The sequence below is a fragment of the Strix aluco genome, chromosome 4 (genome assembly GCF_031877795.1).
Source record: "Strix aluco isolate bStrAlu1 chromosome 4, bStrAlu1.hap1, whole genome shotgun sequence".
Taxonomy (NCBI): domain Eukaryota; kingdom Metazoa; phylum Chordata; class Aves; order Strigiformes; family Strigidae; genus Strix; species Strix aluco.
The window spans coordinates 65,118,366-65,133,732 of record NC_133934.1 but is presented as its reverse complement, the minus strand read 5'-3'; the positions used below and the strand labels follow the sequence as shown (position 1 = coordinate 65,133,732).

The 15,367-nt window shown below is 46.3% G+C and overlaps 1 protein-coding gene across 1 annotated transcript; it reads left to right on the top strand.

The window, feature by feature from the left end:
* The first annotated feature begins 4,945 nt into the window (after positions 1–4,945).
* EREG (epiregulin) lies at positions 4,946–14,374 on the top strand. The gene is made up of 5 exons (XM_074823357.1): positions 4,946–5,049; positions 11,575–11,658; positions 12,112–12,235; positions 12,819–12,965; positions 13,965–14,374. Exons 1-5 carry the CDS (start codon positions 5,004–5,006, stop codon positions 14,023–14,025), a joined length of 462 nt encoding a protein of 153 aa, XP_074679458.1. The 5' UTR covers positions 4,946–5,003; the 3' UTR covers positions 14,026–14,374.
* The last annotated feature ends 993 nt before the right edge of the window (positions 14,375–15,367 follow it).

The window sequence follows — 15,367 nt, the reverse complement described above, 5'->3', positions numbered from 1 at the left end:
GTCTTTCCTTCCCTCTGACAGTCGCACTTGTATACAGTGTCCTCCTCTTTTCTTCCCCATGCTAGCGCCATCTGTCCTGGTGGAAGATACAGGAGAGGGATGGAAGGTAGCAGTGGAGAGCCCATAGCTGGGACTGGCTGCTGTGGTGAAAGCCCAAGAGGAGCCAGTGAGTGCCTGCTCAGTCACACCAGTCCCCACAGTGGTGGTTCTTGCTGTCATTTCACTGTCCCGAAATGGATGATGCTCTCAGGGCAGAGCTATTGAGCAGATGAGCCACATGGTCAGCTGCCAGGAACACGCTTTCACATAACAATTTCAATTACACCGGCCACTGGTCAGGGGTCTAAATGCTGCACCCACGTGTACACATGGTGAACCATCAGAGAGGGCAGTCTTCATGTTTGCGTGTGTTCTATCTCTCAGTGGTTAACTCTCATCTTCCTGGAGAATGAAAAATACTGAAAGAGGTGCCGATGGACAGAACAACACGCAGCACTGATGGCTGGTGTTCTTCTTCCAGCTTGCTTGCAACCTGCTACATGCTGCAGGGAAAAACACTTTCCTTGCACCTTGGTCCTTCTCATATTCCTAACAAATCACTTGGAGCAAGGAGAAACAATTACTAGATAGATGGGCAGTGATACGGGAGGGACTTGATTTGATGACACCCTTTACAAGGGTACAAATAAAATGCTCACACAGGTTTGTTTAGCAGCAAGTAAAGGCAGAAGCCATTAAAAGACTCCACAAATGAAAAAAGCTACAAACCCCTCGGAGGCTAAGAAATCACTTAGCATGGAGCACTGAGCTGTAATTAGGAAAGGGAAAACACCAGCTGAGCATTATGAAGCCCTTCCTGCCAGTGAGATCTGTTGAGCCATTCAGGAGTTGCCCAGGGGAGAGTAATGGAAATGTCAGACAAGCCAGAAGAATGAAGTTTTGAAAACTGCCCTGTAGGGAGCAATCCAGCATGAACTGGCAGATCTGTCCGCCTTTTCATCTCCATCTTTTGAGACACATTGAGATGGGTTGGAAGTAGCTGTTTGGGGTTTTTTTCTTTCTTTTTTAAATTACTAGTTGATGCTGACCCAGGAAGTTGGCCAAGAAATCAGTGGATTTGGGGGATTGTTTTTTTCTAAAACAGCAACACATCTGTGTTGTCCAGTAGCTTTGACCTCACCCTGCATTTACAGGAAGAGGCATTAGCCACTTTCAGCCTTGGGGGCAGCGTTTTGAACTCTCATAGTTTATAGGAAAGCCTGGTTGTTTAAGAACATTTGACCTAATTAATCCCTCACATACATGGCAGATTTGAAACTGATCTTTATATGGAGTAAGTTTGGCTCAAGGTTTTTTCTTACTCCATTTCCTCTAGACTCTCTCGTCTATGTATCCCAGTTAAATATATTCCCTTCTTAGGGCATCTGTGTTCACATGTGAGCCCAATACTTTTTACCATTTATGATTTGCATACTTAATTTTCTGTAGTTCAAAATGCTGTCAAGAGAGCTGCACTCCAATCAGCTATCTGATCTTTTGAGAGTATTTCTTGATCTCTCATGCTGTGCCATGAAAGCTTGCTGTATATGAAAATTTGTCTTACACACATACTACTGTAAGCACTCATGCAATTTTCAGAAATGCTGGCCGATTTTTCCCAAGAATTTATGGAAATGCTGCTTTTTGTTACTTTTTGTGTGTGTGTAACAGTGCCAAGTGCTTCAGTGCAAGACTAGGAATGATTTTCTTCCAGATTCAAAAATGCTTTCTGACAAAAAAATGTTGATTTTGCAAATAGGTCTTATTCTCGACAGACAAAAACAATGTAGATCAATCCCCACAATGGCAATGCATGAAACTGGGTGCAAGTCCTACGGAAAGCAGCTGAAGTAAGTGGTATAGTCACTTGTCATGTATAGTTTTAGTTATGTAAAAACACATACATAAAGTGGCAGTTCATTGCTGTGAAGACATGTATTCTTCTACAGCAAATCACCATGAGGAAAAGTATTTTCAAGCACAGAAAAATGTACATTTAACCTGCATTTTTTCCTCTCTAAGTTGAAAAGGGTATGTTGTTCATAGAAAATCCTCTGTGTCATCAGTGATAGATAAACTAATAGACAAAGCTCAATCCATACCATTGAATTAATCACTGCTAAGAATCTGCTGCTCTGTCCGAAAAGAAGACAGATGAATATGTGTGACATTGAAAGACGATTAAGCACAACATGGACTTGAGTTGAGCCAAGGTACTTTGTAAATAGAGGTTTTCTTTAAAGATAGTTATTAAGCCATTGCAAGGTAATAAAAGCAAGTAAGTCTTTTGCGCAAGTTCTTAAGGTATTTCCTTGTATACTTGTTACACTTTGTGAAGAAGAAAACGTGGAAAAGTCAACACATTCTGGGGGCTACTCGCTGGTCTGATGCCAAGTGGCATAAATCCATCACTGCCTTGACTTGGGCGTGCCAGTTCACCCCAGCAAAATTGAGGCCACTAGCTGAAATGCACCCGTGATGCTCTGTTGCCCAATCGGTGCTCCCTCTTAGCATTGTACAGACATGTCACTCTGTACTCAGATCTGTGGGATGAAATGAATCTGCTTTACAATGAACCTATCGGTGCAGGAAGGTGCTACTCAGTGTGAATAGCCTCTTGGAAAACTGGCTCTTAAGGTGTGTATCAACCTTATTCAAAGAGGCAGCCTCCACGTGGAGGAGAGGATGGTGAAAGCCGCAAGCGGGGGTGCCAGGTGCGGAATCACATACCATGAGGCAAAGAACATTACAGAAAGATGAAACAAAGATGTGTGCATGATACTTGTTTTCCATATATTCAAATCTGAAAGAGGAAATTCCAATGAATTGCTCCAATTGTGTCAGCGTTACTTGGTATCTGGATACCAGTACAAGACTATAATTAAATGCTCTCTTTCAGAGGATAAATCATGCAGGAATTTAAGGGTGAAATTAATTATAAAGTGGAAGTTCTGCAGTGATGCTGCTTTTTAAGGCATCTGTATGCCCACAGACAGAAATGCTTTACTAATCATTGTACATCCTTCCTTTACTCATTAGGATCCCTGAAGGAGCAGACAATAAAATCCTTAATAGGAGAATCAGCCCAAATTAAGGAAGCAACAAAAACAGTCATGTGGCATCAAAAAAAGCTACCATCTGCTAATCTTAGAGTGGTCTACTGATTGTATGGGGGTAAGCCATGACCCTAATGCTAGAAAAGTGAAAAAAGGGACTTAGAAAAAGATTCCAGCTATATCATGTCCCACTTACTTGTGGAGCATGAACTTCTAAACGCTACTTTCACACTCATCTTTACTACATTTATCTTGACAACTCTTATACCATTCAGATATTTAATAAATGGTGCTGACATACAGTTCTCTAGTAACACACTGCCTTTTTTCAGCATCTTCTGTAGATCTAAGAAAATGCTCTCAACATGAGGAGGAGTATGATTTGTAAGTACCAGCTCTATTCCAGCTCCCTGAATTAATGTGTTTATTACTTATAATTGCAATCTGAGCATGGAGGTGTAGTATATCGTATTCTGCAGTATCTTCTACAATTAACTCTCTTGTACCAATAACCACTTATAAAATGGAGAAACTATGGATACTTGAGTCACCAGCTATTAAATTGCAGCTCGCTATCAATACTCAAATTCCTTACACTGTGAGATAGGCTTATCAGTTCTGCAGTAAATTGGATATCACCTTGCCTTTTTTGACAATGGAAAACAGTAAGACACAGGAAGAAGTCTTTTTGCTTTAGAAGGAAAAGAAATAACCACCATTGCTGAGCAGCTGTTTAGATAAAACACACTGTATTTTAGGCAAAGGTGTACAGTAGGGATTTGGGGGTGGGGAATGTAAGCACCAAGTGAGGCCTTGCCTAACATAGTGACAGAGTGCGTGGGCTTCAACAAGACACTTGAAAGGAATTTCTTTTAGAAAGTGGCTGTAACTAGTTGACTGCTAAGTAACAGAAAGCTCTGTTGCTACCAGGAATGGCCCCTGGTACCGGGCTGTGGCGAGGCCAGGGGCTAGAGGGGCAATGCGGCTTAAGCACACGCTGACCTTGAGACTGTTGCTGCTTGGTCCAGGTGCTGGGTGAGGTGCTGGCATTCCTGTGGCCTGTGCTGGAAATTAATAGACCATTTCTGCCCCGAGTGCCGAGGCTCCCTGGCAGCAGCATGTGTGTGCCGAGGGTCACTTCAGAAATGCCAGGAGATGAGAGATTAGGGAAGCCAGCCAGTTTCTGGCTGCCCACCCTGAGGTGTTTTCCAAACCTTGGTTTACGCTTAGGCAGTGTTCGTGGTTGTGCAGTAGCCCAGCGGTCCTCTGTGTGCAGGCAGAGCCCACCCGGGCAGTGCTTGGCTCCGGTCCACGCGGCACCGGCAAAGTCTCACACCGTTACGCCTCGCACTGATGGATGGAGGGCAAGGAGAGGCAGCAGGGCCGAGGCCGTGCGGTCAGTCAGCCGTGGGCATCCCTTGCCCCGGGGAGTCCCGGGCATCATCAGTGCTTCGGCCACGTTGCTCAGAGGGGACAGGCGATAGACAGTACGTGGGCTTGTAAAATTTGCAGTAAAGCATGCTAAAATGAGGAAAATCAACCGGACAGCAGCCACTGGCCAGAGGGCTCAGGCAGGAGTGTGCCCGCGGGGGCAGCCGGGCCGGGGGGCCGCCTCCTGCCCGCCGCCGGGGCATCGCCCCCGGGCGCAGAGGCCCGGGAGGGCACCGGGCAGGGCCCAGCCCGGCCCGCCGGGGGCGGTGGGGCAGGAAGCGAGGCGACCGGGGCCGGGCACCTGCCCGAGCCCAGCCAAGCCGGGTTTCATCACCGCCGCCCCGCCTCTCCCGCCGGCCCATAAAGGTCCGGGGCGGCGCGGCCGGCACCCACAGAGCTCCTGCCGCTCCGCCGCTGGCTCCTCGTCCAGCCTTTCTTCCTCCTCCTCCTCCTCTTCTCCCCGGCGACGCGAGGGCGATGGACGCCGGCTGTCTGAGGGCCCGCAGTCTGCTACTCTTCCTCGGTGAGTGCCGCCGCCGTGCCCCTGGCTCTGCCACCCCCCACGCCAGGGCAGGGACTGCCGGGGCCCGGACGGGATCGGGCGTTCTCCAGCTGCTGGAAAATCTCTGGCAAAACGTAAAGCTCAGCTTGCCTTCAGGTGAAGCCGACGTGTTTCTTCTGCGAGGTGAAGTCACGGGTAGGGATGGGTGTACCGGGGCGGCTGTATGAGCGAGGAGAGGAGCCCACGGGTCTTAGGCTGCAGTGTGCTGTTACAGGACAGTGCGTTGCTTGTGCGGTGCCCAGGGGTGCCCTGCGACTGAGTGAAGGTGAATGTTCATTCCCCTTCTCCCCAGCTCTGCTCGCAGCACAGTCTGCTCAAGGCAATGCAGTCTGTTCTCTTTCACCTTGTCCTGCCTTGTTTGTAGTCTGGTCCTGCTGCCTTCATTCACCCCGGCTGTGCTCGGGGTGAGCTCAGCAGGTGAAACCCCAGGGCAGCAGAGACTTCCTTATGGTAACAAAACAGGTTGTGGCCTCCCTCTGCTTGACACTTCTCCACCTCCTCACTGGGAGTGTGTTACTCTATTGTATGACATAAGCTACCTGAAAGTCCAAAGTGAACACGTGTATCCTTAGAGCATCAAGAGTCCTGGAGCCTGGGTGCGCTGTTGAAACAACAACGGATCCCTGCCGCACACCTCCGCTGGGTGCTGGCAGTGACTTCTGAGAGCTGACCCTGGGAGGTGACTCGAACCATGTGGGCAGCAAACATTTGAGGCAGGACCAAGACCTGGCACACTCACACGCTGCTTTAATGACAGAGTGTATTCTCACACTCAGGGTCGCAGTTGATGGGGAGGATCACTTCCCAAGACTTCTCTTTTTGGGGCTGCTAAGCCCGCTGCAGCATGAGTTTCTATCTTTCACCTTGGCCGGGTACTTCCATAATAGCTTATGGATCAGCTGCTGCACAGCATCTTACTTGCCAGGACAGCGGGCTAAACATCTTGCAGTCTGTGAGTCAGCCATGCTTTGCACAAAACTGGCACTGGAAGGAACTGGTATGTCTTCATGGGTTTGTATACGGATTTATTTATTTCCGGGGCAGGCACAAAATCTAATAGTAGGGGATAGATTAGTCATAGCTTGATGGCATCATAACAAGTGGTACGAGCACTTTACTGCCTTTCCCTCCCAGGTCAATAGTGTAAGCAGAACTTGGTGCCACTTGCAGAAGCCGGGAAGACTGTCTGTAGCCGGCATTATGCCAGACTTTAAGAGGTTCCCTGCTGAACAGCTGAAGCTTAACTGAAGTGATAGTCATTGTCAGCTTGATATCCTGGCTATCATGGGCTTGGGAGAGAGCCATTGCTTACCCCTGAGGAGCCACAGTGCTGTGCCAGCCATGCAGTGATGTGGCAGTGATAGAGCCAAGCCCAGGCCCTGCCTTTTCCATGAGTTACTGCAGGAGCCTTGGCACTGGTCTCCTTGCAGTCACTGTAATGCTCACTCAATGGGGAAGGCAGGCCTTGGATCTCCAGACTCACTGGACAGTTTCAGGAGCTGCTGATCTTATGTTTTCCTGTGGCACATTTGTCTGGCCATCAGCAAGTGGGCCGAACATAAACGTCACTGAGTCTGGAGATATGGAAAAAGTGGCTGATGTGTCTGGCTGGAAGGAATAATGGATTTCTGCTGCTTCTGTGGTGTAGGGACCTCTGCCCCCACACATGTAGTGGAAAGCAGAGTGGCCCAGGCAGAGGGGTAGCATGCGAATAAGATCATTGGTGTGTAGGTCTCCACAGAGGTGGAAGCAGTCCTGAGATGACTGGGTGCACATAATATGTAATTATCTGCATTATCTCTGCTTAAGGGTAAGTCCTGGCACAAAGTTGAAGATGATCATGTGGGCCTGTAACAATTATGGAGTGATAGTCTTTCCATACAGGTTGGTGTTCCCACGGGTGCCCTAGAGCTGCTCTGGCCTGGCCCTGGGCACCTGTGACTTTGAGGTAACAGTTCTGAAGTCATGAGTACAAAACGTGAGATGGGGAAACCTGGACACTACTTCCCAGAAACATGTAAAGACACTTCTGTCCAGTTGCCCTGAGGGTAATTTATTTGAGCTGATCTCTCTCAGTACCATCACGTCTGGTGCCTCCATTTAGACCACAGGCCAGACATCCGTAGACTGCAGGGTGATGAGGGGTGGAAGGGGCTGATAGCATCTCCTTTCACTTGGGTGACAAGAGCAACCTGTACATTTTGTATGTCTGATCTCAGGAAGAGGAGTGTTGGGCACCTGCCTTGATGGGCATGGTCAGGCAACTAGGCACCGGGTACATCCTACCCAAAACATCAAGAAGCAGCCAGATGGTGCATTCTGAATGCAAGGATGGGGAGGTATGTTCTGTCTGAGGTGGTTAAAATTACCTTGAATGACCACTTCCCTTTTCCCAGGAAAAAATGCTCAGCCTGTGTGGATGACCGGAACTTGAGAGATGCTGTGCTTGAATGAGCACAGCCAAGTCTTGAGTAAGCTGTTTGCAAAGCTTTCCTGGCTAACTCTACATTTCTGTGATCCTCAGCTAAAACACAACCACCCGTCTAGCCTTTATTGCCAGAGGTGCCTGCTTTGTCTGAGATGGCCTGCAAACTTCTATGGCTAGCTAGGGAGGTTAGCAGCAGAGTGGTACGGAAGGCGATGCACTAGAGTTAAAAGGTGGCAGTAGTGATGCTCACAAAGCCAATAGGACAGACCGGCTAACTTCTATGTTTCCTGCTTAGCCTACACAAACAAGGCCTTAGGCAGTCAGACATGTCTGGGTGTCCAAAATCAGGTCATGGGGATCCATCTTGATCTGTCTCTAGAGTTAAGATGGGCTGAGATCTTCCAGGTGCGTGTCACCTGGACACCTCTGTGCTTGGCATTGCTTTGAAAGTGCAACCCATGTGAAAAATGTAGGCACTACCGCTGTGGCAGAGAGACCACAGAGAGGTCCAATGTGAAGTAGCATCATGGAGTCTTCTTCGGATGAACTAGTACAAGACTAGTGATCTTGGTGTCAGGCAAAATCAACTCAAATGATGGTAGACCTCTCAGAAACCTGACGATTCCCCTTTAAAATGGGTATAAATCTTGCAAAGCAGACTAGTTCTCAGTTACGTGTATCCTGTCTGTGCATCCTTCATCCTTAGTAGTCATCCTGTAACTGGAAACTATAGCTGGCTTTCAGTGGGTGAACTGATAACTAGCCCTTGCATGTCATCTCTGATGAAGGCTGCAGAAAGGGAAGGCAGCCTGTCTCTGCCCCTCAATTTCCTTTCATCCTTTGTGGAAGGACAAGGAAACAGCAGCATTATTCCTGTGCCAGTAATAGCCACTGCTGTCCGTGTTAACCTTGCAGGAATACCTGCAATACCGGACAGTATTGCACATGTACACTAGTGGTGTAGCACTTGCATTCCTGTGAGGCGCAGGAATATCCACCATCGCATTACTGTTATCTTGTACCCTGTGGAGTATTTGCTTAGTGAACAGTGAAGAAATAAAAATATAACTACCTCTCCCAGGTCCTATGTTTGGTATACATCATCTGATAATTATTCTGGGAAAGCCTCTCCTTTCCCATTGCGATGTGTGGATCCCTTATCCTCCTGCAGGATCCCCCTCCCATTGATGTCAGAGGAGAAATATGTGCATGGGGGAAAGGGCAAAATATAACAGTGCAGAGCAGGAAGAACTTTGCCCGAACGCAGAAAATACTGCTGGGTGTCAGCAAATACCCACACCTGTACTCCGTCCTTTCCGGCCTGTGTGTCTGCAGTCAGGCGGAGGAGGCTATCAGTTGTCGCTCATGGCTGGAATGGGGCAAGCCTTTGTTCAGTGTTGTAGGAGGAGGTTATTTTTAATTTATCCCTCACCGGTGTCTGAGTTTTGGCCTTTCCTCTAGCTGGAAAGCGATGCCTCCTTCTGGAGCAAAGAGAAGAGCCAACCTGTTTCTTTCACGTACCTAGGTTTGAGCTTCTCAAATGCAAAAGCGGGTTTCTGGTAGCTCTCGAACTGGGAACTTTAGATTAAAAAGCAACTGCTCAGGTTATGCTCAGATCAAGGAAGTATGCCAACTGAAACAGATATAAGTAGACTAAAAGAGATCATCAGCTGGCTTTATCCTCCTACTTAACTAAGTACGATAGAAGTGGATATCTCAGGTACCTCTAGCATATTTTGCTTTGACTTATGTTCATTGCTTCACATCTTGCATAGATGATAGCAGCAGTCTGTGGGGAACAGGAGGCAGCCTCAGGTCACTAACTCTCACTAGTCTCAGGATTTCAGCATCCCTTGTTGCAGTGACATGGTGTATACTTAGTGGGACAGAGCTGTCCTGTGCCACAGCTGCTGCCTGCCAAGGGAGCAGCTTTGTCCATGGAGCACTTCTGAAATGTCGCTCTAGTTCCTGGGAAGAAGAACTGACTCGGTAAATCTTCTTTTCCCAGCATCATTTGGGACACCAGGTCCCTGGCTGAAGCTCAAAGCCTACCGCTCTAGCAGTAACTGAGCTGCCACCATCTGTCTAATGGCCTAATCCTTCAAACACTTAACTTTCTGTTGTGTCAACTCAAATTGGCCTTACAGAAGTGTTAAACTGCTTCTCCTGATGAAATCTATAGTGAGCACAGCGCTGTTTAAGAAAAAAAAAAAAAAAAATCCCACCCTGAAAGTAAATTTGCTGGTCCTGCCCCATTGGAGTGAAAGGCAAACCCTGCTGAGTCATTCCAGCAGGCACAGATATCTCCATCTTAGTCTCCTGTACAAGTCAAGATGCTGGCGTCATTGATCTGTTACTGTGGCTCTCACTTTGGCAGGCCTAGTCTTTGTCCTTTCTTCTAAAACTTGGTGGAAACCTGGCTTGTTAGCTTTGCAAGGAATGGTGTTTTTTAAGGAACACAAATAAACACAAAAAACCCCCAGTCCCTCTAAGATGGATATTCCTGCTATTCTTGTATCTAGCTGGAATAAAGCTTAAAGGAAGACTGCTGATCACCCAGAAATAGACAAGCTGCAGGAAGTCTATAAATCACTATTAGATTTAACTCTGAGATGTAATGAAACTTTCTAATAACTGGAGTTGAATTAGAGTGATCAAGAAATTATGAAGGCACACTCCCTCCATTAGACATGCATGACCTGACAAGTTAATAGAGGCAAACAGCCCAAAGACACAAATTACAGACTTCTGTGGAATGGGGATGATGACTAAGCAGTTCATGAGCAGGTTAGTTTATGACCACAGCAGGAGTGTTAGCCAAGTGGATTTCATGGCCAGCTGGGGGCAAATACCAACTGTTCCTCATGGGCTAGCCATGAAGCTACAAGTACTTGTGTTCGCCTTCAAATTCTGTTTGGAAATGTTCATTTAACTAGTAGAATACCTGAAAGCTGTGCCTGTGCAGCACCATACAGCCCGAAAGATGTCAAAATTCTTTATAAGCTGAATGTCTGAGAGAAGGGAAAGGAGGACCCTTGCTCCCCAAGGAAATGCAGCCACTGCTCCAGCAGCCGAAATCCTCAGGCAGCATGGTGCAGTCTCCTATTATGCCTGGTATCTGCCTGAAACCTGCTGAGCTGCATTTTTCTTCAGTGTGGATAGTGAAGGAAGGACAGAAATGTACCCATTTTCTTGTGGGGTTCCACTGAGATAAGTAGCACTGGTCCAGGATCCATAAAGTGGTCAATAACCTCTCCAACCCAGTGACCAGATGAAAAGGCTTTGGTATCTCTCATTAGCTGTGTTTGCAAGTGGGCCTTTAATTGGAAAACTCCAACACGAGTATTAGTGGAGGAACTGTCCAACCTTTCAGACTGGTTACAGCAAGTAGAGGTCTGAGGAGGCTCTTTGCTGATAAAGAGCAGCTTTTGTATTAAGCCTGCCTCAAGGAGTAGTAGTCTCTGAAGCCAGTGGTGGGGCGCTGAGCCTGGCTCGGCACTGATCTGGTGTACTGAGTCACCAGCTGCACTGACTTGCTGACTCTTAGGAAATTCTCTCCCCATGGACTGTTCCAACTCAAGGACATCCTGATTTTGATCACCAAAAGAACTCCTCCTGCGATGAATGCTGGATTGTCATGCCTAATTGTGGAACCCTGGCTGTGCCCCTTGCACAGGTGCCATACCAGACTAGTCAGAAACCTAACATACTCAGAGTTCACGTAACTTCTGCCTCTCCTGTGTAATCTCTCCAAGCCTGTTCCTGCCTAGTTTCACTCAGAGTGTGGGTCAGAGGTGGGTCACAGACACAAAGTTTCTGTTTGATCTCTGTTCTATATTCAAAGTTTGTATTTCAGAGATGTTTCTTTGGGCTGCCTTATATAATAGAGGCAGCAGATCTCTCAGACTTGTACTTTATCAGCTTACAACACTGGGTTTTTCCTACCAAGATAAAAAGCTTCTGTTCTACTTGTATTAATTTAATGAGTACACCAGCTGAAGTACTTAACTATACTTGAAAAGCATCTAGTTTTGACTCTTCTTTTTATTCTCTTATAGGTTACCTATTGCAAGCAGTCCTGGGTACAACAGTGATCCCATTATGTGGGCCTGGTGAAATGGAGAACTGCACAACAGCACTAAGTAAGTGTACTGCACAGCTCTCTTTGTAAATAACAAGTCTTTAGTTCCCATCTTCCTTCGGCTGGCAGCCTCACTGAGGTGCCCTCAGAAATCATTTTTCTGTTGAGGAACATTGCCAACATCCTGCAAAGTGCTCAGTGTTGTTGAACAAGAACCATTTTTTAGTCTGCATTTCCTTTAATATTGCTTCTTCGGCAGAAGAGCTCTGTCTGAGGTGACAACTCTGCTGTGAAAGCAGAAATAGCTTATGTGGAACTCCCAAAGAAAAAGTCAATATAAGTCTGGCCTGGGAAAATCCTCTCCCTGTTCAGAAGGCTTGCCTGCTTTAATGCCTGTGGCATTGGAGGTCTCTTGGTAGCAAGACTGTTAGTCATACTTGTAAAGCTTGTATATTGTTTGGGAAATACAAAGGGAAAATAAGGCTGATGGGATGATAACAAAATCTCCTTGCAGTCCAGACGGAGAACAGTCCACGTGTGGCTCAGGTTGGGATAACTAGATGCAAGCCTGAAATGAAGGACTACTGCTTCCACGGACAGTGTGTGTACATAGTGGACTTGGATGAGCACTACTGCAGGTATGGACAGGGCGCAATGTGTCCTGCAGACCTCCCTGAAGTGGGCTTTGAAATGAACCGTATGTGGCCTTTGATCTTGTTGCTGTTGACACTTAGCTGGAACACCAATCCACCAAAGTATTTAAATGCTCACAAGAACTTAAAGAGGAGCAGTATATCTATAATACACTTCAGCTGCATTTAAGCAAGTGTTAAGCATATGTGCTGGCCCCAGTGAAATCTGGGTGAGAGTCTTAGGCACCTGAAATTAGTCACCAACCCAGCTTAAACTTGGGACACTCATTCTGATGTGCTTCCCTGTTCATTTGTATTTACAGTTGTGTGAGATCCAGACCTCAGGCAAAGCTGCAAGATCTCTCCTTTGGCTTAGCCTACAAAATAAAGATCCTCTAGGCATTTTTAAGGGTATTCCTCATTTACTTGAAGAATTTGCGACCATTTCTAGGACCATGTGGGCTTGAGTTATGTCAGTTCAAATTGCTTGTCCCTGGGCAAACAGCAGGCCAGCAGTATAGCGTGCTTTGTGGACTGCTAAAATGTGACCCCACGGTGAGGTCTCTAATTCTGCATCTCTTATCCTCAGGTGTGACGTAGGCTTCTCTGGTGTCCGATGTGTGCATTCAGAACTTGTCAGACAACCCCTCAGTAAAGAGTATGTGGCACTGACAGTTATTGTAGTTCTGCTTTTCCTCACCGCCGTCTCTATTGCAAGCTACTACATCTGCAGAAGGTAAGAGATATTTTCTTCGTGGCTCAGAAAGGCGAGTCAGCTGTACATGTAGTGAGATGTCTGCTGAGTACCTTCAGATAGACTGGGATACCTACACTCATTTGACTGCATGGAGATAGTTTGGTATATAGACCCGTTAGCCTGCACTTAGTGAAGTGTTCAAAAAAGGAAGTAAGCTGGCTGCATAGCATAGCCTGAATTGCAGGCTAGGCAACAGTACCGTCAGATGCCTTTTAACCCTGATGTAGGGTTATATGTATAGGTTAGTTCACGTCTGTCTTAGAGGGTGTGTTGATGTAAAGGAGAGAGCAGACACAGAACAGGAAAATTCTAGTTCCTTTTCTTGGTAATGCCATTTACCCAGTCATCAGGAACTGGAGAGCAACTGGATTAAAACTAGCTAATTTGTTTATCTGCTGTGTTATTGGGGTGACTGTGATGTCATGAGCACTGCCTTATCAGCTTTACCATGGAGGACAGTAGTCTTCTCCATTAACAGACCCACAAGCAGCTGGAATGGTTCTTCAGGCTAGTAACTAACTGTAAGGAGCTGTCAGAGAGCCAAGAAGGAGGAACAACCCCCAGGCAGAGAGCTCAGCTTCACAGAACTAGATGGTAACTACTGGAATGCGTCTTCCCTAGCCGAAGACTCAATGGCGCGTCATCTCAAACAGAGGATGGCCTAGTTGGTTAGGGTACTCAGCCCTATTGCAGGGGAGGATCCAGCAGGATTTCTCAAAGACAAACCTAATACCAGCAGCAAGACTTTAATGTGGATGTGAAATCTTCAGTGAAGAATTGAGAGATTAGACTCTGCATACAAGTTATCTCAGACCTGGAAGTGAGCACAGACAGAGCCTAGCTGCTAGAGATTTAAGACAAATGTGAGGAGGTCATACTTTTTTTTTTTTCTTTCTTCCTTCACCCTCTCCTCCCTTCACTCCCAAAAAGCCATTTGGAACAACTGGTTTTCCAGAACTCACCCTTCTCTACTTACAGGTACCGAAACAGGAAGAGACAAGCCAACACCAGCGAATACAAGGAAGTTGGTGCCATGTAGAAGAAACCATGTCTTCCTACAGTGTTCCATTCATCTGGATGGATTCAGTAGCTTCCCATCTATTTAAATGTTATTTTATTAATAATATTTACAATATTTATATCCTTTTAAAAATTTCAATTGTTTGGTGATCCAATCAGTATAGGTCAAGCATTTTATTTTCAGTGTTTTATTTTTTTATTAAATAATATTTCCTAATGAGAACCCCACCTAAGTGGTTCTGTGGGATAGAGATATATTTTTATAAAAGCTCATCTTCTTACTCTGAAGAGTAATTTTATATTTATTCTTGTGAATATGCTCAAAACAATTCTACTCCTTGAAATAAAAGTTCTAGACAACGTCAAAATGTCTGTGTGGTTTGATTGAAGTGAGACTTGGCATGGCTTGACTGAGCAGGATGTTATTTTTGAAGAGAGAAACCATAGTATCGTTAATAATATGTATCGATGCACATTCGTTCCAATGAATAGAGCTATTAGCTGGCATAACCAGAGGAAGACTTAAAGGAAGAGAGAGCACAGCTCCTAGTGCAGCCTATCCATCATGTACTGCATGACAGCAGCGTGGATCTCAGCTCATCCATACCCTCAGGAAAGTTGTGCTGGGTCTATTTTGGATTACAGCAAGGAGGCGAGAGCACAAATTGATGGGTCTCTGCAGCTGAATACAGTAACACATGGCAGCATGAGTGTAGCTGCAGGAAGAATACTTCCTCAGAACGAGTACCAGCACTTGAGTTCTCCCCATAGCATTTCTGCCATAGTGTCTATCGTACAGCTGAGAGCAGCAGAAAATAACATTTTTGAGTTTGGGCTTTATGTAGATAGCTTGTTGGCCTACAATAATGGTAGACTAGCTGGCTGGGTTTAGCTGCACCCCAAGTGTGGCTCCCTGTGAACAGGAAGGATTCTTGTAGTATCTAAATCATCCCTGTTCATCCCATCACTTCTCACACTTTCAGAAAATGTGAGAGAAAGTACAACCTTTACGTCATTCCCAGTCTTTGCCAGAGATCCGTGCAGGCCATGTTGGCCTGCATTGCTTGGTGTTTATGGGTGAGTCCTGCGATCTCTTGACCTGCGCAACAGGGTCGTTGTAAGGGAGAGTGGTGGAACCTGAGACATCGCAAAATAAGAGTGCTATTTCAGAAGCTCTCAGTCAGCCAGAGGCCCTTGTGAAGGAATAAACTGGCTCTTTCCCTCTCTCCTTAAACTTATCCCTTAGATACTCTTGAGATCAAGCAAATGAAAGGGGGGATTTTATTCTCAAAAGTGACTTTGCTTGCTTTTCTGCTATGTGTTGTCTGTAGCGGGACTTAAATCTGCCCTGCATCATCCTA